Below are 26926 nucleotides of genomic sequence, written 5' to 3' on the forward strand. Positions count from 1 at the left end.
GGTGTCCCACAAGACTAGGCGATCAGCTGACTAGACACAGCCTTTTGCACGGGGCTTTCAGGCCAGCCATGATGATGTACGATGCACAGAACTCTGCTGGTTGGCACCGTACCAACATGAGTCTGACCAAACTGCGGGAGGCAGTGGAAGACAGGGGTGCCTGGCGTGCTCTGGTCCATGGGGTCACATAGAATCGGACATGACTAAACGACTAAACAACAACAACGATCAGCTATTGGGCAGGTGTGTGTGGCTTTCCAAAATTGACTCATTGACCAAATTGGGGGGGAGGGAGACTTGGTGAGCCTAATCAGGCCCAGGGGCAGGAGATGCCCCACCACTACCCTAGAATGGTGCTGGTCACCAAAGATCACACAAAGCCTTTATCATCCACCTGGCTCTGGCTTTGGGTAGAGGTGCAGTGGGAACATCCCACCTTTGCACAGAGATGCACACAAACATGTCCATGGCAGGAGTTCTCTGCATGGTTTTCCTGTGGGCCAGATGAAGATAGGATAATACTGTACGTACTGTATCTGCTTTTGCAATTACATCGGACACACAAAAGAAATAAAAAAGAACAAGCTGCTTCACACCAGCATAGACCTAACTGCTGACAAACCTGAAACTGCTTCAAAACGCAGTTGCCCACCATCAAGACACTTGCGTTTCAACATTTACCATAGGTAATCGCCAAAGAATTGATGCTTTTGAATTATGGTGCTGGAGGAGACTCTTGAGAGTCCCATGGACTGTAAGAAGATCAAACCTATCCATTCTGAAGGAAATCAGCCCTGAGCGCTCACTGGAAGGACAGATCGTGAAGCTGAGGCTCCAATACTTGGGCCACCTCATGAGAAGAGAAGACTCCCTGGAAAAGACCCTGATGTTGGGAAAGATTGAGGACACAAGGAGAAGGGGACGATAGAGGATGAGCTGGTTGGACAGTGTTCTCAAAGCTGCGAACATGAGTTTGACCAAACTGCGGGAGGCAGTGGAAAACAGGAGTGCCTGGCGTGCTCTGGTCCATGGGGTCACGTAGAGTCGGACACGACTAAACGACTAAACAACAACAAATGTTAAATGTGTTGTTTGGCTCTCCAGCGAAAGAGGCACAGTTATACAGACAACCAGTGCTTTTTTCCTTAAAAATGTTTAGGGGTACTCTCATTTTCCTACTCATATTGAAATACCCTTCAATGAGGCCAAACTTGATTCACAAAATGTTTCAGGGTATGCGTCCCCCCAGAAAAAAAAAGCACTGCAGACAACTGTGGTGGAGTGATTAAAATAATGTCTGACTGAGAGACCAGGGTTCAGGTCTCTGAACACGAGATTTTGTGCTATTCACTCATTTGTGTGCGCGCGCGTGCGTCCGCAGCCTACCCTACAGGGTTATGATGATGATAGAACAGGGTAATCCCCATATATCCCCTTTTATGCCGCCGTGGCCTTGGAGAACAGGGATTTTTTAAAATGAAATTTAAAAACTAAACAGCAGTTGCGAACACCTGACTGTCTATGAAGAAGGTGCAAAGCTCTTTCCTCTGACAGGCCAATAAACGCGACATTAATCCGCATTCATCTGCAACCTTGATAGATTTAGCCCGCATTCTTAGCGTCACGGCGCGTCACAGGATTGCCTTTTAAGGCGAGAGGAGGTGCTAATTTACGTCACGCCCCTTCCGATGGGCGCGGTTTCCACAGCAACCGGTTCGGACTCCCCACTTCCGGTAAAAGGGAACTGGCCCTTCTGCGCATGCTCAGTTTAACCGGCGGGTGTGGTCGCGGTCACAAAGCTCCACGCAACCGCGACTTAAGGTTCCGATTAGGACGCAACGCAAAAAGCAGGGCAAGTATCGTATGCAGAAATCCGTCGTGTGTGTGTTGTTTAAAGGAACAGTCACGGGCTCCCTTTCTTTGGAGATGAGCCTAGAAAATGTGCACATGGTCATCTAGTAGAAGCCCAGAACTAGCAGTCGGGAAAAAATTAAAAAATTGTCCAGTAGCACCTTATAGACTATCTCTTTTTAATTAATTTATTTATTTCGACTGCGTCAGACCTTCCTGAATCCAAATAAAAATAAAAAACCCACCCTCCCACCGCGTTTTTTAGTTCCTACGCCCCTCACATGGCGGGTGCCAATGAGTTTGGCACACGGGTACCGGAAGTGTCAATGGACTATGGAGCCACGGAGACGCCTCCCTTGGTCCTCGCGCATGCGTGGGTGGCGACGGCCGGGAAAGCGCAGGAGTCCGGTGTGTTGCTGCTGCCCGGCAGGTGAGGCTGCGTGTCGGGCGAGGAAGGAGCGGGGAGGGAGGCGGGTGCGGGGTGTGAGCGTAAATACGGTACTCCAGCAAGTGCTGCCACGGAAGCTCCCCGGTCTGCCCCACCCCCATTCCCTGGAAGGGACCCAGGAGTCCGGGTGCCCCCCCGCCGGTTCAGTCCTTGCATGGGATTCACAGGTTCGTCCTCCAGCCCAAAACCCCAACGCGAAAATTTAAAAAAGAAGACAACAATACAAAATCATTAGAAAACAAGAAAAAAACCAACATAAATAATTTTTTTAACCATTATTTTTGCTTGACTTCCCTTCACTCCCCCCTCTTGATTCCATTGTTTTATGCTTGTTCACGCATGTCCATAGAACCTTACATTCTTAACAAACCAATTTTAAAACCTTCATCTTATTACAAGAGAGTTTTTAAAGTTATACTAATGTAGAAGTCTATACACAAAGTTTAAAAGATATGCATTAAACTTTTGCCCCTTTTAAGAAAAATAAAAACAAAAAACAACTCAAAGTCCTCTTTGTTTCTTGGGTTTCAAATTGTCTATTTTGTCCTTCATAGTTCAATTATTTAGTTTGCCAATGTTCTTCGTCTTTTTTGGCGGAGGCTTCTTCCTTCTGTAGGGACTGGCTTAGGGTTGCCACTTTTGATGGCAAAGGACAGGACCCTGTGTTGCAATGACTTCAGAGCATCCCATTATAATGGGTTGTTTCTAATGCTGGCCATGCCCAATGAAATGTACGGATCTAAGTTAGAGGGACCCAGGTGGCGCTGTGGGTTAAACCACAGAGTCTAGGGCAGGCATCCCCAAACTTCGGCCCTCCAGATGTTTTGGACTACAATTCCCATCATTCCTGACCACTGGTCCTGTTAGCTAGGGATCATGGGAGTTGTAGGCCAAAACACCTGGAGGGCCACAGTTTGGGGATGCCTGGTCTAGGGCTTGCTGATCAGAAGGTCGGCGGTTCAAATCCCTGTGACGGGGTGAGCTCCCGTTGCTCGGTCCCAGCTCCTGCCCACCTAGCAGTTCGAAAGCACATCAAAGTGCAAGTAGATAAATAGGGACCGCTCCGGCGGGGAGGTAAACGGTGTTTCCGTGCACTGCTCTGGTTCGTCAGAAGCAGCTTTGTCATGCTGTCCACATGACCCGGAAGTTATCTGCGGACAAACGCCGGCTCCCTCGGCCTATAGAGCGAGATGAGCACCGCAACCCCATAATCGGACACGACTGGACCTGATGGTCAGGGGCCCCTTTACCTAAGTTAGCAAATGCACTTTAGCTTCAATGACTCACAATCTCCCCACCTGCTGAATTACTGCTGAATTACCCCCCAAAGGAGAGGGGCCTGTGTACATCCCATATGTGGCTCATAGAATTATTATTATTATTATTTTATTATTTGTTGAATTTATGTACTGCCCTATACCCAGATGTCTCAGGGCTGTTCACAGAAAATACCAGCATAAAAACCACCACCATAGAATTCTAGAGTGGGAAGGGTCCCTGAGGATCATCTAGCACAGAGGCTGAGATCTACTTTCTGAATTAAAATCTGGCAGTGATCTACCCCGTTTTGGGTGGGTTCAGCTCAAAGCTGTTGAGCTTTTGTGGGGGGAGCCAGAGATCTGCCACTGATCTACCACAGACGTCCAGTGATCTACCGGTAGATCATGATCTACCTGTTGGGCCATGCCTGATCTAGCTCAACCCCCTGCAATGCAGGAATAGGCAGCTGTCTTATACGGGGGATCGAACCTGCAACCTTGACGTCATCAGCACCACGCTCTAACCCACTGAGCTATCCTGTGTGTATGGGGTAGAGGTAGCAACAAATTCTGTTTCTCTTCCTCACAGAGCTTTGCCTTCACAACATCCCTTTCCATGTAGCTGTTAATGTCAATTCATTCTCACACATACTCATGCATCATAGTCAGGCAAGTTCATCCAACCACTGGGGCAGAGCTTTCCAAACTTTTCATGCTGGCGACACATTTAGACATGCATCATTTCGCAACACGGTAATTCACTTTTGCTACCAAACCGGAAGTTAAACTAACCCCTTTCCAGCCCTGGGAAGAGTGCGGGGCGCGTTTGCGTGATGCACCCACACACTGCAGCCGGCACACTAATGCGTCGCGATACACAGTTTAGAAAGCTCTCCACTGGGGTGTTGTACTCCACTACAGGGTTTGGGGGGTCTGTCCTTTATACAATATAGTGCATCAAGTTAAATAAATAAAAAAGAGCAACCATCTTAAAGCTTCAATCTTCTGCCTACTTATTTGAAAGTAAATTCAGCTGAACTAACTGGGACTTCTTTCCGTTTTCAAAGGATCAGGTTGAAAGTAAATTTACAATTGTGACAGTTTTGTGTAAGCGAGTAGCTTGCTAGACTGCTGCATGTTGGCAGATGGTCCACTAAAGAGCAGGGGTTTGACGCCTCATCTGCAGTACACATTTAAATCGCTTCAAATAGTCATGGTTTTTGTTTTGTCTTTTGTGTGTGTGTGTGTGTGCGCGCGCGCGCGCCTAAAGAATAGGTTTGCAAGATCCACCCTACCCCTCTATAAAGGAACGGGGTCAGGAGAGCACGTAAAAGCAACAAGGACCCACACAGTATCAACTGTTACTTTCTGCCCAAAAAGGCATATTGGGTGCATTTTGCAAATGGAACATCCACTTACCGTACTTGGACATCTCAGAGACAGGCCATTAGGTTTAATGCCCTCATGACTGCTGCCACCGCTTTCCCCTCCACACACACTGTTACACAACAAGTTTAAGCTGCAACCCCTTGTGGACCGTGGCCTAGTATCCTCCATTTCCCTGGCCTACGGGAAAATAACTGTCAGCTTTAATGAGAGAGACACGTGCGCAGGCAGGTTCACACTGTTAGGATTCATTCCCCGTCTGCAGTCATAGGGTTATTGTGTATCATATGACTCTGTGTGTTTTTATTCCCACAGAGTGGAAGTGACGTAGACAGGATGTTTACGTGGGACTGTTGTTTTCCTTTGTTCTTTCTCTTTACTGGCCATGATGTAGAGCTCCCGGTTTGTTTATATGTAAATAAAGCAGTTTAGCCTTATTTACTGACTTGTGTGTTGTTCATCACGTTTGTGAGAGCAATCACATATTTGACCTGTGGGACCAACTGGCCCCCGGGACGGCCGAATTATTGACAGTGGTAGCAGAGTTCTGGCTGACGATCATCAGACTTCTGTCGTGATGGATTCCAGGCGCAGTTTTTTTTCTCCTGTTGCTGATTACTGGACCAACAGCCTGAGTTACACAATAAGTTTAAGATGCCACGCTTTGTGGACCCTGGCCTAGTATCCTCCATTTCCCTGGCCTACGGGAAAATAACTGTCAGCTTTAACGAGAGAGACACGTGTGCAGGCAGGTTCACACGGCCCTCCCGCCAGCCAGCCTCTTTTCCCCCTTCCTCCCCTCCAAGGCACTTCCAAAGTCACTCCGTTCTTTCTCAACCTTGCCCCTACATTCCAGACTTTCTGTATCTTTCTGATGCTTTATTTTTATTTTTAAGCAGCTTCCTGGCAGAAAGGAAAAGGCCCTCTGTGCATGATCAGAAATACTCTGCCCTGTTACGGTGGGTGGGGACAACCCTGCTTGGAGATAAAGGCACCCTGCACACATCCTAAGGGACACCGTGAGGTGCCAAGGATTCTTGAAAGCAGAAAGTGGCAGCCCTCTCTCTCTCCAGCCCGTCATCCAACGTCTCCCCCAATTCTTCTATTCCTCCATGTGGGACTAACTCTTCCATTCTCTTTCTTCCTCAGACGTGCTTTTGGAGAGGCTTGGCTGGATACCTGCGAAGCACGTCCAGGAATGACTTCTTTGGTGAGCTGTCATTCTGGGATGGAGGCCAAGAGTTGTCTGAATTGCACCTGATCTTTGGGTCTCATCCTGTTTCAGTACTGGATCAGTTCTGGGAATCCCCACTAATTTTTCGCCATCCCAAACTGAAAAGGCATGGTCGGCTATTTCCTGCCTGCCCCCCTACCGCTTTTGCTGCCACAGCTTCAGGACACCAGCCAGATTAGTGAGCAGTGTTAGAAACTGAGATATGAAATGCTACCTTAAAAACCTAGGTTGTGGGAGCAACAGCGGAATGTCTAGGCACACTTTTTTATAACAAGAATTCAAAGCTGAAAATGAACGAACTGCAGCTAAAATATTATGTTCATTTTTCACATGGTCTGGTCCTTCCCCTGCCCACCCCCCTAATATTCTTAAGAGGGTCTCTTCTCCGGTCTTCAGAGAGTAGCTGGAAGTGGGGAGGCAGAAAAAGGTCCTCCTTTCCTTCCACTCTGCAGTTTTAATCCGAAATCTTAGGCGCAGTACTGTGCCCAGAGCTCAGAAACTGCTCGCGCTAATGAAATTCTCTGTTGCAAAATGTGCCTAGAACAATGGGAGTTTCAAACGCTGTCTCTGTTGCTTTTTTTTGTAGGGGACCAGCAGTCAGACAGCAACTGAATATGTGGTCCGTGTTCCCAAGTAAGTGTAATCCTTTTTCCTGCTTTCTTTCTTCAGATGTTCTGGTGTTGTGGTTGAATCTCCTTCATGTGATAGTTTTTCCTCCTCTAACCCAGGCAGGTGCACCATTTGAACATACCAGCCTTTAATAATAATAATAATAATAATAATAATAATAATAATAATAATAATTTTTTATTTATACCCCGCCCTCCCCAGTCAAAAACCGGGCTCAGGGCGGCTGACACCAACAGAATTACAATAAAACATAAAAACAATTAATTAAAATACAGATGAAAATGCAATGTTAAAATTTAAAGTGCAGCCTCATTTCAAGTATTCCATAAATCCAAGCCATGAGGGAGGAAAAACACTGGGGTCAAGCTGAGTCTAACCCAAAGGCCAGGCGGAACAGCTCTGTCTTGCAGGCCCTGCAGAAAGATGACAAATCCCACAGGGCCCTGGTCTCCTGGGAAAGAGCGTTCCACCAAGTTGGGGCCAGTACTGAAAAGGCCCTGGCTCTAGTAGAGGCCAATCTAGCCATCTTATGGCTCGGGATCTCCAGAATATTGTTGTTTGTGGACCTTAAGGTCCTCCGCAGGGCATACCAGGAGAGGCGGTCCCATAGGTACAAGGGTCCCAAGCCGCATAGGGCTTTGTGCATTGTGGTCGGGTTGTTAGATTTTAATGTCTACCCAGTGAAGCAAAGCCTTAAGTGGGTATTCTGAGCCTGCTGTAGATATGCATACATTGAAATGTGGCTCTTGGTAGCACTGAGCTGCAGGCGGGCTTCATGCTTCTCTGCAGGGGACAGGGGTGGGCTTCCCCTTAGACCAGAAGAAAAAGGGGTTCTTTGGGTGGAGCATTCCCACTCGGTTCCAACCTGTGATGCTGGGCAGTGATCTGACTTATTTCTGTTTCCTTTCTCCACAGAAACACCTCCAAAAAATACAACATCATGGCATTCAATGCTGCTGACAAGGTGAACTTTGCAACTTGGCACCAGGTAAGACTCTGCACTCAGGCTGCTGAAGCTTTCTTTTTTTTCTTTTTTTGAAATCATTTTTATAAATAAAGAGTTAAAACAGTACCAAATCCATATCCATATATCCAGATTCCTCTGAATCTCGAGACTTCCCACCATCCCCTCCTTGGGTCCCTATTGTCAACATTTTCGACTGCATATTATTTCGTAATTATATTTTGAATCTGTCCATATTGTCCGTAGTGTTTGTGACATTTCAAGTGTTGTCAAAATCCTGCTATTGTTTTCATCTGCTTACAGCAGTCTCCTCAATAAGTTATATTCCCATTCTTTCCTGAAGTTTTTGTCATCTTGGTTCCTGAGCTTTCCGATCAGTTTCGCCATTTCGGCGTAATCCAACAGCTTAGTTTGCCATTCCTCACTGGTAGGGACGCCTCCTTCTTTCCCTCTCTGGGCTAGTAGCATCCTTGCGGCTGAAGGTTTCAGTCACCAAGCCAGGCAGCAGCCGATTGAATGTTCCATATTGAGCACTTCCCATAACTACCTTGGGCTGGCTTATGTGAAGGATTGTTTGTGTCCATACAACCCCAGGGCCTTAAACTCAGCCTCTTAAGTAAGCCCTGCTCTCTAGCTTACTGGGTACTAGAGACATGGACCTTTCAGTGGTGGCCCCACACTTTTTGAATGCTCTCTCTGGAGAACTCAGACATTTCTCCACTTTTTAAAAAACCCTGGCAAAGAGACCTTTCGCAAGGCTTTATACAAATAGTTTTTGTTCAGTGTGTATCTATTTTATCCGGGTGTTCCCTACTGTTGGAAGATTTAGTACAATATTGTTGTAAACTGTATTATTCTTTATGTTTGGGTTTGCGGGCCTCTTTGGAAGCATTTGTAAAGGATGAGAATTATTATCTCAGCACAGAGGTACTGGTTATCTCTAAAGCATTCCTAGATACAGTGTTTATTGCTGGCAAAGGGACGACCTCCCCATCTCAACAAACTGCTACAATCTCCCTGAAATATGAGCCGTAGGAGAATCTCTGCTAGTGAATCAGCTTGTGAGGACCTCCTAGTTCACACCTCCACTGGGCTAACCTGTTCAGCATAGCTAAGGTCTAGGTCTTCCTGAGGCAGGAAGCCTGTGTCTTGGCTGTGATGCTTCAGACTAGTGATGGGAGCTCATATGATTGAATGCTCCCCTATGGCAGTGTAACAGTCTACATGCAGGCTTACAGCCTCAGTGGGAACAGGCCTTCGTCTGGGTCCATACTAAAGTCTTGGCTTTACACATGCATAAAGTCTTGGCTTTACACATACATAAAGTCTTGGCTTTACACATACCTATATCATCACAGCGGGTGGCGCTGTGGGTTAAACCACAGAGCCTGGGGCTTACTGATCAGAAGGTCGGTAGTTCAAATCCCCATGACGGGGTGAGCTCCTGTTGCTTGGTCCCTGCTCTTGCCAACCTAGTAGTTCGAAAGCACATCAAAGTGCAAGTAGATAAATAGGTACCGCTCCAGCGGGAAGGTGAATGGTGTTTCCGTGCGCTGCTCTGGTTTGCCAGAAGCGGCTTAGTCATGCTGGCCACATGACCTGGAAGCTGTCCGTTGGCTCCTTCGGCCAATAACGCGAGATGAGCGCCGCAACCCCAGAGTCGGTCACAACTGGACCTAATGTTCAGGGGTCCCTTTACCTTTATGTCATCAGTAAAGAGCTGCTTGGCCTTCGTGACCCTTGTGGGCTTCTCTATCTTCTCCACTGTTGCTGCTCTGCTTTCTTTCAAACCCTCATCCTGGTTGTCACGATAATGTGGCTGCAGCTGAATAGAAAGCAGGAACTTTATGTGGTCAAGAAACAGTAGCAATGGGTACATGGCAATGGGTACGGTAGTACCTTGGTTTCCAAACTGCTTAGTTCTCGGACTTTTTGGCTCCCGAATGCCACAAACCTGTAAGTGACTTTTCCAGTTTCTGAACTATTTTTGGAAGCCAAATGTCTGCCGGAGCTTCCGCTGCTTCCGATTGGCTGCAGGAGCTTTGGTTTCTGAGCATTTTGGAAGTCGAACGGACTTCCGGAACAGATTCTGTTTGACTTCCGAGGGACGACTGTATTTAATTGGAATCCATACTTTTTGCTAGCAGACCTTTAGTAATGAATTGGAGCTGCTTAAGAGCAAATTCATCCCTGCCTCTTTCTTAGAGACAACACAATATGGTTTGTCCTTGGCCCTTTTCTGCTCCTCCATACAGGCAAAGATGGAGCGAGATCTCAGCAACAAGAAGATCTACCAGGAAGAAGAGATGCCGGAGTCAGGAGCTGGCAGCGAGTTCAACCGCAAGCTGCGTGAGGAGGCGCGGCGCAAGAAATATGGCATCATCTTGAAGGAGTTCAAGCTTGAAGACCAGCCCTGGATCCTGAAAGTCAATGGCAAGACTGGGCGCAAGTGAGTGGGTGATGGTGCTTTTTGCCCAGTAGAATTTTGATTCACAGCTCAGTTTGGGAGTTTGGGCTTGCTTCAGTTTGCTTGCACTCGGTAAAGTCTAGAATTGCAGCATGTGATGAACCTCTCCCGCTTCATGAGTAGGGGATGGAGCAACTTTGACATCTAGAAAGCTCTAGTTCAGGCATCTCCAAACTGCTGCCCTCCAGATGTTTTGGCCTACAACTCCCATGATCCTTAGCTAACAGGACCAGTGGCCGGGGAAGATGGGAATTGTAGTCCAAAACATCTGGTGTTTGGTGATGCCTGCTCTAGTTAAACATTTGCAACTGGGAAAACTTAAGTCTCAAAATTAGAAAGTTAGGCTATAACCCATATGTGCGCCTTCTGTGATTTTTGGACAGTTAAATATTTTTTTATCCTATGAATCGTCTGATTCCAGACTTGTGGGACGAGGGGAGGGGAAGGAAATGCATAATATGGAATTTAAAATACATATATAGCAGGGAGCTAAACTGTTCCTACATCCAGAACCTGTGATTTTCTAGTTTTAAGAACTACGACAAGTGGAGGATTTAATAATAACAATACAGCTTTATTTAAGCAGAAACTAAAATTCTTGAGGTTCTCAAAAACTCAACAGATTTAGTGTTTCAATCATATCTCTAGCTGACACCAGAGTCTTAAGAGGCGTGTCTTCCCCTGATCTTGCCTTGCTCCTTTCTGGAACCGAATCCCTAACATTAAAACCTTTGGCGTACTAAGAGTGCTTGCTGCTTCACACTTCATGCTGCTTCTTTTTGCTCAGGTTCAAAGGTGTGAAGAAGGGTGGGGTGACCGAAAACACCACCTACTACATCTTCACCCAGTGTCCAGACGGCGCCTTTGAAGCCTTCCCAGTCAACAACTGGTACAACTTCACACCCATTGCCAAGCACCGCACATTGACTGCAGAGGAAGCTGAGGAGGAGTGGGAAAGGTGAGCCGAGGGACTTCGGTGGGCCTGAATGAGGCACGGCTGTTAATTTCATGGGGTCGATTCCTAGTGAAAGCTAGTAGACTACAACGCATGGGGTGGAATTCAACGTAAAGAGATTGTTCCATCAGCTCATGCATCTCTGCCTGCCTGGTGGAATGATCCCCCATCTCCTCCCCACCGGTACACTGTTCTGTGGGGTTCTCCTGACCCTCCAGAGAAGAAGAAGAGAAGAAGAGTTAGGATTTGATATCCCGCTTTATCACTACCCTAAGGAGTCTCAAAGCGGCTAACATTCTCCTTTCCCTTCCTCCCCCGCAACAAACACTCTGTGAGGTGAGTGAGGCTGAGAGACTTCAGAGAAGTGTGACTAGCCCAAGGTCACCCAGCAGCTGCAGATTTGGGCAGTGCACGGTGGCAGGAGAGTCCTCTTGAGCTAGCAGGAATCATTGTGCTGGTTTCTTTTTCTTCCTTCCTTTTTGAAATCATTTTTATTTGATTTTACCAATACAGAATTATAAAAATCCAAACATATATCCATATACAGATATTTCGGCAAATCTCCGGGCTTCCCACCCACCCCCACCCCATGGAATCCCATTTTAAACATTTAAAACTGCATCTTCTTCCAAATTCTAACTTTTATATCAATTCATATTGTCCATAGTAATTATTACACTACAAGTGAAGTCAAAATCCTGCCCATGTTTCCATCTGCTTACAGTGGTCTCTTAGATAACTTATATATTTTCCCCATTCTTTTGTAAAGTTTTTGTCCTCTTGGCTCCTGAGTTTTCCAGTCAGCTTTACCATTTCGGCATAGTCCATCAGCTTGGTTTGCCATTCGTCTCCTTGTCTTCTTTGCCATTCCTTGTCTTCTTTGGACCATCTCTGGGCTAGTTGTTCCGTACATAAAAAGTCTTTTCTGGTCCTTTGGGGTGTTGGTACCTGTAATTCCTAATAAAAATGCTTCTGGTTTCTTAGCAAAAGTTATTTTAAACATTTTTTTATTTTTTATCATCTCACATTGTGCTGGTTTCTGATAGCACAGCAAGTTAGTTGAATGCAGCCCGTACATCTTACCCATGCTAGCTAGAGAAGCTGCTAGGCCTGGGTGGTGTATCGATACATCGCCCAGGATCAGTTTGAAGGCCAGAGTGCAATGGCTTCTTCACTGAGTGGTATATCGTGCATAGCTGTCAACCCTCCTGTTTTTGGCAGGAAACCCCCGGATTTAAATCCGCTTCCCACCGCGACCCTGGATTGTTAAATACCCCGTAAATTTACCGGATTTCCAAGGAAGCAGCTCCTCTCCCTCCCTGCTAGCCAGGGAGGCTCCACTTGCCCCCCCCCCCCCAATGAGCGAGCAGCCAGCCGCCACCCGGTAAAGCGCCTTGCTTGGCAGCTGGCTGCTCGCTCACTTGCTGAGTGCTGCCGAAAATCACCTCTGCGCATGCCCAGTTTCTGGTGCCGCGCAGCCCTGCCCGTGTCTGGGCACCGAAAGAAAATCATGCACAGAAGCGATTTTTAGTGTCCAGACATGCGGACATGGGCAGCCGGCACCGGAAGTCGATGCGCAGAAGCGATTTTCTTTCACTGCCCAGACATGGGCAGAGCCAGCACCGGAGGTCACTTCTGCGCATGTCCAGACATGCGCAGAAATGACTTCCGGTGCCACGCTGCTGGGTGAGTCTTCTGATCCCTTATTTTTCAATGCGGAAGTTGACAGCTATTTATCGCGAGTGAAACTGCCACCACTCCTGAGTCCCTCCACCACTAGAACTCGGCGTCTGGAGGGAGAAAAAAGCTGCATCTGCACCGGCGCCTCGCTGGGCCAGGACCAATGTAGCTCGTTCCTCCTTCCGCTTTTCAACATCACAATGTATCACTACATCACAGTGTTTGGCTAGTAATACATTGCAATGTTGAAAAGCTGGTATCTCCCAGCCTTCTCTTGGCCTAGTGGAGAGATCTTTAGGAAGCTTCCAGGGTGTGGCGATGTCTCTCACCTTGGGTCCAGTGCTTCTGTTCCCCTTATAAGGTAAAAAGGTAAAGGACCCCTGGATGGTTAAGTCCAGTCAAAGGCGACTATGGAGTTGCAGTGCTCATCTTGCTTCAGGCCAAGGGCGCCGGCGTTTGTCCGCGGACAGCTTTCTGGGTCATGTGGCCAGCAGGACTAAACCGCTTCTGGCGCAACAGAACACCATGACTGAACCCAGAGCAGCGCACAGAAACACCATTTACCTTCCCGCCACAGCAGTACCTATTTATCTACTTGCACTGGTGTGCTTTCAAACTGCTAGGTTGGCAGAAGCTGGGACGGAGCAACAGGGACTCACTCCTCCGTGGGGATTTGAACCGCTGACCTTCTGATCAGTAAGCCCAAGAGGCTCAGTGGTTTAGACCACAGCGCCACCCGTATCTTATAATTTGTATAGCATCTTTCATGTGCATAAGAAACATAAACTGCAGCATCCCTGCCTGGCGCTTTAAGGCTCCAGCCAGGTTTCTTGCGAGTCCCCGTGCCATGTGGCCCTTGCCTCCCAACCACAGTGCCTTGGGGAACCGGGGCTTTAAGGAGCAACCCAATTGAGTCTGGCCCCCTTTTTTGCCTTTTGCAGGCGGAACAAGGTTCTGAACCACTTTACCATCATGCAGCAGCGGCGGCTGAAAGACCAAGGCGATGAAGAAGAGGAGGAGAAGGAGAAGAAAGGCAAAAAGAAAGGGAGCGATCTAAAAATCCATGACCTGGAAGATGATCTGGAGATGAGCTCGGATGACAGCGAGTTCAGTGATGCGGATGGTGCGAGGGGCAAGGGGTGGGGGGGATGGCAGCTCTGACCTGGATTTTTTTTATACATAAGAATTTTATTAGTTTTCAATTACAATAATCCAACAATAACCTCATTATAACAATGCCAAATTATAATACAATTACTGATACCAATCATTCAGATACCAAATTATATAATTTAGGTGGCCTCCCGCATGCTAGAATGGATGGTTTGATGATTTTCTTTATTTCTGCGTTCCAAAATCTTACTAATTTCAATTATACTCCAGTTAAAATAACAATCCCTTATACATCAACTGCAGTATTAACAACTTCCATTCGTATTGACATATTACATGATTTATAAAACTACAGGTGAGGCACTCAAACTATATCCTTGTTCTTCCTGTGTGGCAATTATTCTGTCCCTGACGTTTCTTCCTGTGCTTGTAAAATATTTTATCTATCTTTTCTCAGTTGTTGCTGCTCTGCATCATGCCTTGGGCGGAGCTAATATCCCATTGTTGTTTCAGAAATTCTCCATTGCTCCATCCCATGCTTCATTGTTTTGCAACTTTAACAACAGCTTCAAAAAAACGCAATAAATTACCTGTTTTCTGACCTGGATTTTTGAAGGATCTCTCTGAGAGACAGTGGCTAGCTTTATAGTGGGTTCCCTTTCACCCCCACTGAAGCTTTCATTCTTTCTCAGGTGGGGGAAGGCTTGGGCAAGGCTTCAGGAAGGACCAAAAGGACAGCTACGTCCTATAAGTGAAACAGTGAGGGATGGGAGAGGCAAGGCATAGATGCATAGTCACTGCGATAGGTAGCAGTGACAACATCTGGGCCATGCAAGAAGAACTGGGGCGCTTCCAAAAGTGGTTGGGCTTCAGCAAACCTTGAAACACTCTTCTGCAGCTTTTGTCTCTGGTATTGCTGGATCTTTTCCTTGTTTGAGTTCATGGCCCGCACAGAGGGCAGATCTCCTTTGACGCTGGCTCTGTGCATATCACCTTGTTTATAAAAATCAATTTGCGGTGGAAGATTCTGTGCATTTGCTATTTGCCGCGGATGGGGAACCCGTGGCCCTCGAGATGTTGCTGGACTCCCACCAGCCCCAGCCAGCCTGGTCAAGGGTCAGGGATGATGGGCGTTGTAGGCCCGAGACACCTGGAGGGTCCCATGTTCCCCACCCCCTGCTCTGTGCTGTATAAAATGCACCCCTTTTCTTTTTCTCTCCTCTTCCCCTTGGGTTATACCTCTGGGCTACCACTCCCAGTGAGATTTCTCGAGATTCCTGCATTCGGATAAAAGTGTTTAATGTCGTCCCATTATTCATCAGATGAGAAACCCAGCAAGCCCAAGAAGAAAGCCCCTCTGACAAAGAAGAAAAAGAAGAAGAAGGGATCCGACGATGAAGCCTTTGAAGACAGCGATGATGGGGACTTTGAAGGGCAAGAGGTTGACTACATGTCTGATGGATCCAGGTGGGCACCGCCGTGGACAGGAAGTGGGCAGGTTATTTTTCCCAGCAAGGGGGGGGGGGGCAAGCATTGCCTGGTCTCCCCCAGGGTGGTCAATCTGCTGCTGCTTCTCTTTCCTATTCCCCCTGTTGGGACGGGTGGCTTTCCCTGCCGACACTTCATGTTGCCTCTGTGTGTTGTGTCCATTCTCACTGAGGGTTCTCTCTGTCCTCTTACAGCAGCTCTGCGGAAGAAGCCGTGGGCAAGCCCAAGGTCACCAAAGAGGAAGACACCCCAAAAGGTGTGTGGCTGAGCAGGTCGTGCAAATGAGCAAATCCTAAAGTTCAAGATGGCAGCAAGACCTGGAACAGCCCATTGGCATCTTGGTGGTTTTTATCCGTTGGCTCATCTCCTTTGTAAGATGTGTGGGAATGTTAAGGAGAGTAAGAAAGGATATATTGGATAAGTATTATCCTTCCTTCACTCACGCTAGTAAGTGATGTAGCAGAGCAGATTCCCCTCAATATAGCTGGGAGCTAGTTTGCAGATTCATTTGAATCTCTTAGTTAAGATTATTTCCTGGTGTCCCCTTTGATCCCTCTTAAAAGGATAAATACACGAGAGTCTCTGAGTAAAGTATGATCCCTGAAAGGCAGGCTTTACTTAATAGTTACTCAAAGAAAGAGTGAGTTTATCTCATAGGGAGACTGAACTCATGTGCTGCTGGCTGAGAGCCAGCAGACAGCAAAATTACATTAATTAATTACATTAATAGAGCAAAATGACTGCAGGAGAGCACCATGGCAGCAAAAGATCAGCAAGAGCAATAAGAGACAAGACGAACTGAGAAAATGGCTGCATGGCTTTTTTGTGGAGTCAGCCAGAGCCACGCCCATCTCCCAGGTCACATGCAGGGGGAGGAAGCTCCAGACCAGTGGAACAGGAAGCTACACTGACTGGATGTCCCCCTGCTTGTGCCCACTCTAGGGAAATAAGGAATGTTGCATTTGACTGCACCAGTGGATTACATCCCACAGTATGCATGTTGGTATACATACTGACGTTGACCTGCAAGGAGACTCTGTTCAGTCCAGTGGCGGAGCTTCATGCTCCGGCGCCGGGGGCAGTGGCGGGGCTGGCACCCGTTCCAGGGCCATGGCACGCCTCCCGGGGGACTGTGGCGCACCTCCCGGGGGCACAGCACACGGTCCGGGGCAGGGCGCGCCTCCCAGAGGGGTGTGAATCGCGTTCCGGGGGCGGGGCGTGCATTTTGGGGGCGGGGTGCTTGCCCGCGATGGCGCCCCTTGGAGCCCGCCGCTCGGGGCTGGCCGCCCCCACCGCCCCTATCTTCCTATGCTCCTGGTTCAGTCTTTGTCCTAATCTGAGTTAGATCTACCCAGTTTTGTGCCAGCTTGCATGGCATGGCTTCCCCCAAATAATCCTCAGAGATGTACTTTGACGTGGCTGCTCAAAGACCTCTAGGGCCTCTCTGCACCCCTCTCAGAACTGCACTTCCCTGCAGAGAGGGAAGCAGCAACCTATCTGGCATAGGCTGGGGGAAACTGCCAAGCGAATTTGCTTGGTGATTACGAGCAGCCATCCCATCCCTGCATATGCGCTGGGCTGGATGAGCTGCTATGAGCCTCTGTGACTCCAAGTCAGATCATGCAAGCTCCTGAGGAATGGTTGCCCCAAAACAAGTCAACCCCAAATCTGTTGCCTCCTAACCCCATTGCCTTTCTGCTTTGCAGGCATAGACGAAGCAAGCGAGAGCAGTGAAGAGAGTGAGGAGGATAAGCCAGCAGAGGAGAAGGAAGAAGAAGAAGAAGAGAAGAAGGCCCCAACTCCCCAGGATAAAAAGAAAAAGAAAGGTGACGCTCAGTTGGTAGAGCATGAGATCTCAGGGTTGCGGGTTTGAGCCCCACGTTGGGCAAAAGATTCATGCTTTGCAGGGCTAGATGACCCTCGTGGTCTCTTCCAACTCTACGGTTCTGTAATTCTAAAAGCCTCGAGTACTGAAGCAGCATAAGAAGTTTGGGAAGGGGAAGCATGAGTCAGACTTAAGAGAGGCAAGACTAAGCTTATGCTGCAATTTCACAGGTTATGGCAGTGGGCATAGCATTCAATTTCCCAAGGATCTTGACTTTCACTTGTTGAAAAAACCAAGGCTTATAAGCCTTTATGGCCTCAAAGACATGTGTAAAGAATGTGGGTGTTGGCTGTTGGAATCAGGGCTAGAGTAGCCTTTATAGCAGCTAACGTCTCCCTATAGCTAGGCTGCAGAACTTACTGCAGATATTAGTAATGTGCAGCTTGAAGCAATGGGGTGCATAAAAACTGAATCCTTTTGGAATAAAAATTGTTCAGACCCATAAGTATTATTTTAAGCTTTATTAACCAGAACTTCAAAACAGGTACAAAAACAATCAGTGGTATGCCTATGCTTTATCCCGAAAGTTGTATAAAGCATATGCATATTCAAGCACAGATTCTTCTTAAATATATAACATAAATACGATCAGAACAAAAATCAAAGCTTCAGACTATGCAGCTCCTCTTTGTTGTCTCTCTGGCATCCAGAGACTTGCAGTTGAATACCCTCATGTGATCTAAGGTTAGACACTCACACGAGTGCTAGCAGAGAACAACAGTTAATTACCAACTCAGAAGCTTAGAGAGCTTCAGTGTGGCCCAATGGAATTTTCCAGTGTTAAACCCCTCACAACATACATACAGTACAGACATTCTCTGTTCCACTGTGCATTTAAACAATTATACTTAACAGAACTTTGCTTCCTTGGGGCAGAATTTCAACAGTTGTAGCATGCGCCCAACCCTGGCCTGCTGAAGTAAGTCTCCAGAGACGCACCTGGAAGCCCAGAAGGGGCAGAAGCTTGAGCATCAAAACATCATTTCTGGCTTTGGGAGATAGTTTAGTTCCCAGCTTAGGGCCCTCCAGATGAAGATGTTGCGCTCCAACTCCCAGAAGCCCCAGCCAGCATTGCCAACAGGTAGAGATGGTGAGAGCTGGGAGACCACAACAACTCGAGGCCACCATATTAGCCACCCCAGCCTAGTGCTTTGCTTTTTATCTGAGTGGTCTTGCAGTTCCCTGAGAGAGCCTTGGTGAACAAGCAGCAGCCTGTCCTAGAATCTATGTGACTTGTTTGTTTTGAAGTCTGCCCACGAAGACAGCAAAGGCCAGATTGACTTGGTTTGGCTCTGCTTTACAGACACCAGCGATGAGTCTGAGACATCTGAGGACAGCGACATTGACAGTGAAGCATCTTCAGCACTCTTCATGACGGTAAGCCCAGATGCATTGTGGGTGGGGGGTGGCATTCCAGGGGTAGGGGCCTTGTTTGGAGAACAGCTGTCATTTCCAGCCTAAGCCTGGTCCCCATACGTGGTAGAACGGGCTGTGTGACACTGACAGTGGCATTGAAAAAAACCATATTTTTAAAAATATCCACTTGTACTAACTTCCTGCAGGCAGAGAATGAGCATTGCATCAGCTGCAAGTTTTCTCCCCGATGTGGTAGATTTGCAGGGGTCGACTTTCAGGGATTTCTTTTATCAATGCAAGAAAGCATTTTATTATTATTATTCTTACATTCCTCCCAGCTGCCAACTGAACTGGTCCAGTCTCCCTTCCACCTTGAGATTCTGTCATTCCCACCTGCTTCATAGATGGGCTAGGCTTCCATCTCAAGGTGTGTTATGTGATTCATTCTGCTGCCTTGGCTGACAAGCTTAACATGGGGACAGAGTGCTGACCCCCTACTTCCCTGGCAGGAACAGAACAGTGTTTTGTTTTTGTTTTTTGCAGAGAGCTGGGGCCATTTTGTTTGTAGAGACCCCTCTATAAAAACTCTTAATATGTATCCAGCCATTATCATTTTTTCTTTGGTATGGACATAATCGTGCTAAGGGTTATAGAACTTTCAATTTTTATTTTATTTATTTAATTTCTATACCGCTTTATATTTTTAAGAAAAATCTCAAAGCGGTTTACAGCATATTAAATCAATAAAACATAAATAAAATAAAAATAATATTTAATACAGCATAATACAGTCGTACTTTGGCTCCCAAACGCCGCAAACCCGGAAGTGATTGTTCCGGTTTGCGAACTATTTTTGGAAGCCAAACGTCTGGTGGGGCTTCTGTGGCTTCCGATTGGCTTGAGGAGCTTCCTGCAGCCAATCAGAAGCTGCACTTTGGTTTCCAAACGTTTTGGAAGTCAAGCGGACTTCCAGAACGGATTCCGTTTGACTTCCAAGGTACGACTGTATAAGTAATTCCATTCCTTTTATTTTTGTTCTCAGTTGCTTTCCTTAGGAGGTATGGAGCTACGTTTTTGATGTTTTAAAGTTGATGTCATTTCTAGCAAAAGCTCTGTGGGCTAGAGCCATTTTCACACAGGTGAAAAGAGGTTCCTGTTTGGGGGCCTGTAATTCGGGGATGAAGCGCCCGTGGCATTGGACTCCCAGCTCCCATCGGCCCCAGACAGCTCAGCCAATGATCAGAGCTAAAGCCCAACAGCGTATTGAGGGCGCCACATGTACTGGTGGTTCTTGAGTGGAAAAGGGAACCCTGGCTGAGCCTGTGTTTCTGCCCTCACAGAAAAAGAAGACTCCTCCCAAGAAGGAACGCAAGGGCTCGGCTAGCAGCTCACAAGGAAACAGCCGACCAGGGACGCCCTTGGTGGATGCCGGAACCTCATCCACCTTGCGGGCCGCAGCCAACAAACTGGAACTAGGTACAGCCAAGGAGCTTCTGAGCTTTGCCTCTAGCTTTGTATTGTGTACTGTATAAGCCGAAATAGCTGCCCTCTTCTTTGCTTCTTGAAAGTTTCTGTTGCCTTGTATGTATTTTGGAATACAGGCAAATGGCTCCCACGATCAATGGGCAGGGCTCCTCCGCGAGCCTGAAAACCGTACCTGTTCCACTTTTCTTTGTGGCCTTTGGTGCCTCTCCCCTCCCATTCTTTGTATCCCATAAAAAAATTCCTTCCAGAAGCGCCTTAAAGGTAAAGGGACCCCTGACCGTTGGGTCCAGTCGCAGACGGCTCTGGGGTTGCGGCGCTCATCTCGCTTTACTGGCCGAGGGAGCCGGCGTACAGCTTCCGGGTCATGTGGCCAGCATGACTAAGCCGCTTCTGGAGAACCAGTGCAGTGCACGGAAACGCCTTAGAGACCAACTAAGTTTGTTCTTGGTATGAGCTTTCATGTGCATGCACGCTTCTTCAGATAGACCGAAACAGAAGCCACCAGATCTTTATATATAGTGAGAGGATGGGGAGGGGTATTACTCAGAAGAGTGGTGGGAATGGGTGATTGGCTGATAGGTGTGGTAAACCAGTTGACGACTGGTAACGACTGCAATTAATCTTACAGGAAAAAGCTAGGGATGAGATAGCCAAAAATAGCTTTATCATGTATAATGAGATAAGAATCCAATGTCTCTATTTAGACCAGGTCTCTCCATGGTTTTAAGTTTGTTAATAAGTTGTAATTCAGCAACTTCTCTTTGCAGTCTATTTCTGAAATTCTTTTGTAATATGACAGCTACTTTGAGATATTGTATAGAATGTTCAGCGTATCTAAAGAAGTGTGCATGCACACAAAAGCTCATACCAATAACAAACTTAGTTGGTCTCTAAGGTGCTACTGGAAGGAATTTTTTTTATTTTGTTTCGACTATGGCAGACCAACACAGCTACCTACCTGTATTTTGTATCCCATAGTTAGAAAATAGCAATACAGTTGTACCTTAGTTCTCGAATGTAATCTGTTCCGGGAGTCCGTTCGACTTTCGAAAACGTTCAGAAATCAAGGCGTGGCTTGCAATTGGCTGCAGGAGCTTCCTGCACTCAAGCAGAAGCTGTGTTGGACGTTTGGCTTCCAAAAAACATTCAAAAACTGGAACACTTCCGGGTTTTCTGTCTTCGGGAGCCAAAATGTACGAGTTCCAGGGCGTTTGAGAACCAAGGTACGGCTGTAAATGAATAGTAGCAAAACCCACAAATGCACAAATTACTGAGGCATCCATTCCCTCTTTAGCCTCATTCATTCGGGCTCCAGGGGTGGAAGGGAAGGTGCATTGCAATGGTTGTCCTGAGGCCAGCTGGTTTTCTTTTCTTTTCCTGGAACAGGAAAGCGGCAGGCAGGGTCCAGTGAGCTACCCGCAGCAAAGAGGCTGAAGTTGGACGCTGGGCCCCAGGCCTCCACCACCTCTGGGAAATCTACCCCCCAGCCACAGTCGGGCAAGTCAACACCCAGCAGTGGGTAAGCATATAAATTCACCTTCCTGCCACAGCGGTACCTATTTATCTACTTGCGCTGGCGTGCTTCCGAACTGCTAGGTTGGCAGGAGCTGGGACAGAGCCACAAGAGCTTACGCAGGGATTTGAACTGCCGAACATCTGATCAGCAAGCCCAAGAGGCTCAGTGGTTTAGACCACAGTGCCACCCGTGTCCCTATAAGCTGCGTTCCCGCGTGCTTTGGTTTCCGCCACGGTGTTCTGTTGCGCCAGAAGTGCAACAAATGGTGGCCACTCGATCCGGAAAGCTGTCTGTGGACAAACGCCAGCTCCCTTGGCCTGAAAGCGAGATGAGCAACGCACCCCATAGTTGCCTTTGACTGGACTTAGCCATCCAGGGGTCCTTTACCTTTTTTATTTAAGTGTATAAGTGCTAGCTCTTGTTTGGGGCAGAGGGGGGGAGGGTCCTTGCTGTGTGTTGGACCCTTCTGCAACTATGATGACACACTTTGCATCAGTGTTGATGAGCTTTCCAGAAGCAGTTTGAAGAATTAAGCAATTGTATTAACTCCCTAATCCGTAGCGGGCGACGATGGGCGTGGCTAAGAATGCAGGATGTGAGGATCAGTTCATGCCCCCCCCCCCCGGTCTTACTAATGGCTGCCTTTGGTGAGCCTCTGTTTCCGAGAGCCACCACCACGCTCACAACACGGGGGCGATATTTGTGAAGGGTACGAGCCCTCAGATCCCGTTTCTAAGCAGACTGACAGAAGACGTAGGGTTCTGTGAATGGTGGAAACCCCCCCACCCCACCCTGACCCTTGGAATTATGCCGGTGCTGTGCTCATACCTGCCAAGTTCCTCTCTGAAAAATAAGGGACTGGACCGGAAGTAGCATACTGGAAGTAGCGCGGCGGCCATTTTGGAACTGGGCGGAGCATGCTCAGAAGTGACTTTTGATGCTGCTGTGCCAAGTTCCAAAATGGCTGCCGCACCAGAAGTCACGCTGCAGCCATTTTGGAACTGGGCAGAGCAGCATCAAAAGTCGCTTCTGAGCATGCTCCGCCCAGTTCCAAAATGGCCGCCGCGCCAGAATAAACCGGGGGAAAACAAAAAAATCCATTTTTCGGCTGGGGACAGCTGGAAAAACGGGGGTTTCCTGGGGAAAACGGGAGACTTGGCAGCTATGGCTGTGCTGAGGGAGACACAGCTGAGTCAGGTCAGGCCCATCGTGACCTTAGTAAAGCACCAGCTCAGCTGCCTCATTTACAGTTGAATCGTCTTATTATGAACTCCTCCTCCTCCTGCTTTTCCAGCAGCACCACTAGGTGGGAAGGTGAGCTGCTATGACAGTCCAGGTCTTGCTACCTGAAGGATGTGACAGAGAAAGGCCACAGCAATCAATGTCCTACCCACCCACCCCCAATGCCAAACCTTCATTTAGGTGTGACGCTAGTGATCAGGGCAGCTCAGGCCTGTCACCCAACTGTCCCCAACTCTGTTGTCCCAGGCACATTATTGCCCACTTCTCTGCAGCAATAGCCGGTTCTCCAAAATCTCAAGAGATGATAATAATAATAATAATAATAATAATAATAATAATAATAATAATAATAATAATACGTGTGGCAAGCCAAATGGTTAGGGCAGATAATCTAATTATCTCAGATATTCAGACCTAATGAATAAGCTAATAAGGTTAAAAGAGGGACCGCTGTAAGAATTTATGAGAAATGCCTGAAAACACTCTGTAAAGCAACGTTTTAAATATTCACTGTTGCCGATCAGGATCTGGGCACTGCAAAGCTTAGGGCCTGAAGTTTTTGGCGAGGTTTAGAAGTACACCTGTGTTTTCGAGCACCGTGGTTGTCCTGGACTGCTGCACGAGCCAGAGAAGGGCAGGGGGGCCAATTCTGGCACTTAGGTTTTGCCTTCCTCTTCCACCCTGCTCCGCCCTGCCTCGTGCCATTGCATTAACCTGCCCTTGCTTCCTTGCAGCGATGTGCAGCTGACGGAGGATGCCGTGCGCCGCTACTTGACCCGAAAGCCCATGACCACCAAGGATCTGCTGAAGAAATTCCAGACCAAGAAGACGGGGCTGAGCAGTGAGCAGACGGTCAATGTGCTGGCCCAGATCCTGAAGCGCCTCAACCCCGAGCGCAAGAACATCAATGACAAGATGCACTTCTTCCTTAAGGAGTGAGGAGGGCAGAGGCTGGGCCAGACACAAACTGCCACCCACCCTCCTGCTGGGCAGCTCTGAGCCCCCTTACCTTTGGGGGTGGCTACATCCTAGAACCATGTGAACTGGCATTCATACCCTTTGGGGAAAGCGAAAGAGCCAGTCTCCTACCTATGTGCTGGTGGCCCCCTTGGGATTCAGGGGGTGGCGAAAGGGGGCAGAAGACTGGGGCATTGAAGCCATGATCTCTCTGAATAGGAATACTTTTCTCTATCATGTGGAGGAGTTGACAAATGAAATGCTGCCATTTTTAGAATAAACGGGAATCTTTTTACACGCAATCCACAAACACCCACCCCGCACCTTTGTGTGTTCTCACATGCTGGAAAGCCTTGAGAGGTAAACCATTCTCCTCCGCGAGTTGTTTTGCAACCCGTTCCACTCTTCTCCCCTCGCCTCCCCCACCCGAATTCACAGAGACTCTGAGTAAGCCATTACTGGTACACAAATATTTTTCCTTGTATTTTTTTTTACGCAGTCTAAAATTGTGTGTGCTTTGGCAAACAGAGAAGGGCACTGCTCAGCCTGCCCTGCTGTGACTAGATTCCTCTAGCTGGATGCGTCCAGTTGTTTTCAGTCTGCCCTGAAAAGGTTTTTGGGATGGGTTTTTTTTTTGGTAAAAGCTTGGGATTCCAAATTTGACAACAAATGGGAATAAATTAAGCAAATTGAATGATTTGCATGTACACGCTTGCTGTTCATGCTCTCTGAGCACTTCATGGTTCCATGATCCATCTGCTTCTGTGCTGGATTCTAGATTGCTCCCCTACACCTGTGAATTACTACAAAGAGGACGCTTTGTGCAGCCCTGGACTGGTGCTCCAAATGGGCACAAACATAGTAATAATAATTTATTATTGACTAGTGTCATTCAGCCCGTTGAGTAAACGGGTGCTAGAACGTATGACAATTCTTCTTTTGTTTCAGGCGGGGGGGGGGGGGAGGCAGCAATCAGAGGTGAGAAATGCGGGGGGGGGGCTCCGATCCCACGTTCAGCCTCGGCTACGGAGCTGCGTTCTTCTTTGTTTGCAGCGCTCCCTCCCACTTCTTGGTGGGGTGGGAGGAAGAGAAAAAGATAGAAAGGAACCCAAGAAGTCCCGCCTTCAGAAAACCGCGTTGCGCCTCTTCACTTTTCCTGCATCTTCGGCTCTGCCCCCCCCCCGATGCGCTACGGCTCGGGGAAGCAGGCATGGAGACGGCAACAGCCCGCAGCTTCCCGGGCTGTTGCCGTCTCCCTGCCTGCTTCCCCAAGCCAAAGCGTGCAGGGGACGGAGCCGAATTGCGGCGCAGCGGGGGCTTTTCGCCGTTTGCCTTCCCCAAGCCAAGGGGGAGGCAAACGGCAAAAAGCCCCCGCCGTGCCACAATTCGGCACGGGGACTGGCTTGGCGGCGGCGAGAAAAAGGGGAGGAATTCCTCCCCTTTTTCCCGCCGCCGCCAAGCCAAAGCCGGCTTCGCTTTGGCTTCCTCGCGAAGGCAAGCAGGCGGGCATCAAACATTAAAAACTTCCCTAAACAAGGCTGCCTTCAGATGTCTTCTAAAAATCAGATAGTTGTTTATTTCTTTGACATCTGATGGGAGGGCGTTCCACAGGACGGGCGCCACTACCGAGAAGGCCCTGTGCCTGGTTCCCTGCAACCTCACTTCTCGCAGTGAGGGAACCACCAGAAGGCCCTTGGCGCTGGACCTCAGTGTCAGGGCTGGACGGTGGGGGTGTGGAGACGCTCCTTCAGGTATACTGAATGTAGGCAGAGAGATGAGGAAATATGTTGCTCTTGTTTGGGCCATTCCTGTATGCCACACCCTGATTGGGAACCACTTTGCCAGAGAAGTAGCCTGTACCCTCCAACACGGAACACATGTTCAGAGGAGCGAATGGTCGCATACAAGATGGTCAAAAGCACCTGTGTCGCAGGTCCAATCAAGTGCATATGGGGTCAGGTCATAGAATCATAGAATCTTAGAGTTGTAAGGGACCCAAGGGTCATCTAATCCAAGCCCCCGGCAATGCAGGAATCTCAGCTAAAGCATCCATGACAGTTGGCCATCCAAGCTCTGCTTAAAAACCTCCAAGGAAGGAGAGCCCACCACCTAAACCCCATCCCTCCTCATACCTTGGTATGCATTTTGACACTATGGGTGTCAAAGCCAGCTCTCGCCATGACTATCTTTCGCAATCTCTCTCTTCCTCGTAATGCCTACCTTCCTTCACAGCGCTGCTGATGTATCAGACCTTGGTGCTATGGGGATCACCTGCTTCCACAGGCTTATCACGCTAGCAAAGCAACTGCCTGGGCGTGTCTTGTCATACTTGTCTCAGGAAGTCCTATGTAAGGGGGGCTCCCCTTTTGGTGCCTCGGCAGCTTTGTTGCTTGCTGACCTCTCTGGCCCTTGCATCACCGCCACCTCTTGTTCAAGCAATATGTCTCACACTCTCTGGGATGCCCGGCATGTTGTGATTAATTTGCTGAAAATGCTCTGCGGTGTCTGCCAAGCAGCCTTGTGCATCTTTGTGTCCTGTGGGCTCTTGAGGGAGGGGGGATGACAGTACTTCTGGGTGGTGGCCCCCTCACTCTCCTGGCACCGTTGCCTTCTATGGGAATGCTAGCACGATTTGGAGATGATGTCATCCGAAGCATTAAACAGGGACATATACATGCTTGACAGCTCTGTGATCACAGCACTTAATCCATTCATGAGCACCAGCAGCCCGAGCCAGAACCATTGTGTGTATGCACACATCTGGAGTTGCTGTTTTGTGCATACATTTGTCCTAATTATTATTATTATTTATTATTTATACCCTGCCTACCTGACTGGGTTTCCCCAGCCATTCTGAGTGGCTCCCAACAGAATATTAAAAACATGATAAAACATCAAACATTAAAAAACTTCCCTAAACAGGGCTGCCTTCAGATGTCTTCTGAAAGTCAGATCTTTCCTTGACATCTGATGGGAGGGTGTTCCACAGGGTGGGTGCCACTACTGAGAA

At 48.1% G+C, this 26926-nt stretch overlaps 1 protein-coding gene across 2 annotated transcripts; it reads left to right on the top strand.

The window, feature by feature from the left end:
• Positions 1–1782: 1782 nt before the first annotated feature.
• Positions 1783–24218, top strand: GTF2F1 (general transcription factor IIF subunit 1). 2 transcript variants are annotated; one of them, XM_035141191.2, is made up of 14 exons: positions 1783–1852; positions 6094–6154; positions 6765–6811; positions 7724–7796; positions 10028–10221; positions 11027–11197; positions 13816–13997; positions 15310–15454; positions 15670–15731; positions 17182–17301; positions 18664–18737; positions 20057–20192; positions 21588–21720; positions 23694–24218. In XM_035141191.2, exons 2-14 carry the CDS (start codon positions 6143–6145, stop codon positions 23896–23898), a joined length of 1554 nt encoding a protein of 517 aa, XP_034997082.2. In that variant the 5' UTR covers positions 1783–1852; positions 6094–6142; the 3' UTR covers positions 23899–24218. The 2 variants fall into 2 exon arrangements, with proteins under 2 accessions (XP_034997082.2, XP_034997081.2); XM_035141190.2 differs by lacking the exon at positions 1783–1852 and adding an exon at positions 2118–2281.
• The last annotated feature ends 2708 nt before the right edge of the window (positions 24219–26926 follow it).

The sequence above is a fragment of the Zootoca vivipara genome, chromosome 16, assembly GCF_963506605.1.
Source record: "Zootoca vivipara chromosome 16, rZooViv1.1, whole genome shotgun sequence".
Taxonomy (NCBI): Eukaryota; Metazoa; Chordata; class Lepidosauria; order Squamata; family Lacertidae; genus Zootoca; species Zootoca vivipara.

What these genes read in the sequence shown, in the direction of transcription:
- GTF2F1 (XM_035141190.2), top strand. Translation starts at nt 2,133, where the DNA reads ATGGCGGGTGCCAATGAGTTTGGCACACGGGTACCGGAAGTGTCAATG. An exon ending in ACTTTGCAACTTGGCACCAG is followed by an intron (nt 7,797 to 10,027) that starts GTAAGACTCTGC and finishes TCCTCCATACAG; the next exon opens with GCAAAGATGGAGCGAGATCT. An exon ending in AGCCAACAAACTGGAACTAG is followed by an intron (nt 20,193 to 21,587) that starts GTACAGCCAAGG and finishes TTCCTGGAACAG; the next exon opens with GAAAGCGGCAGGCAGGGTCC.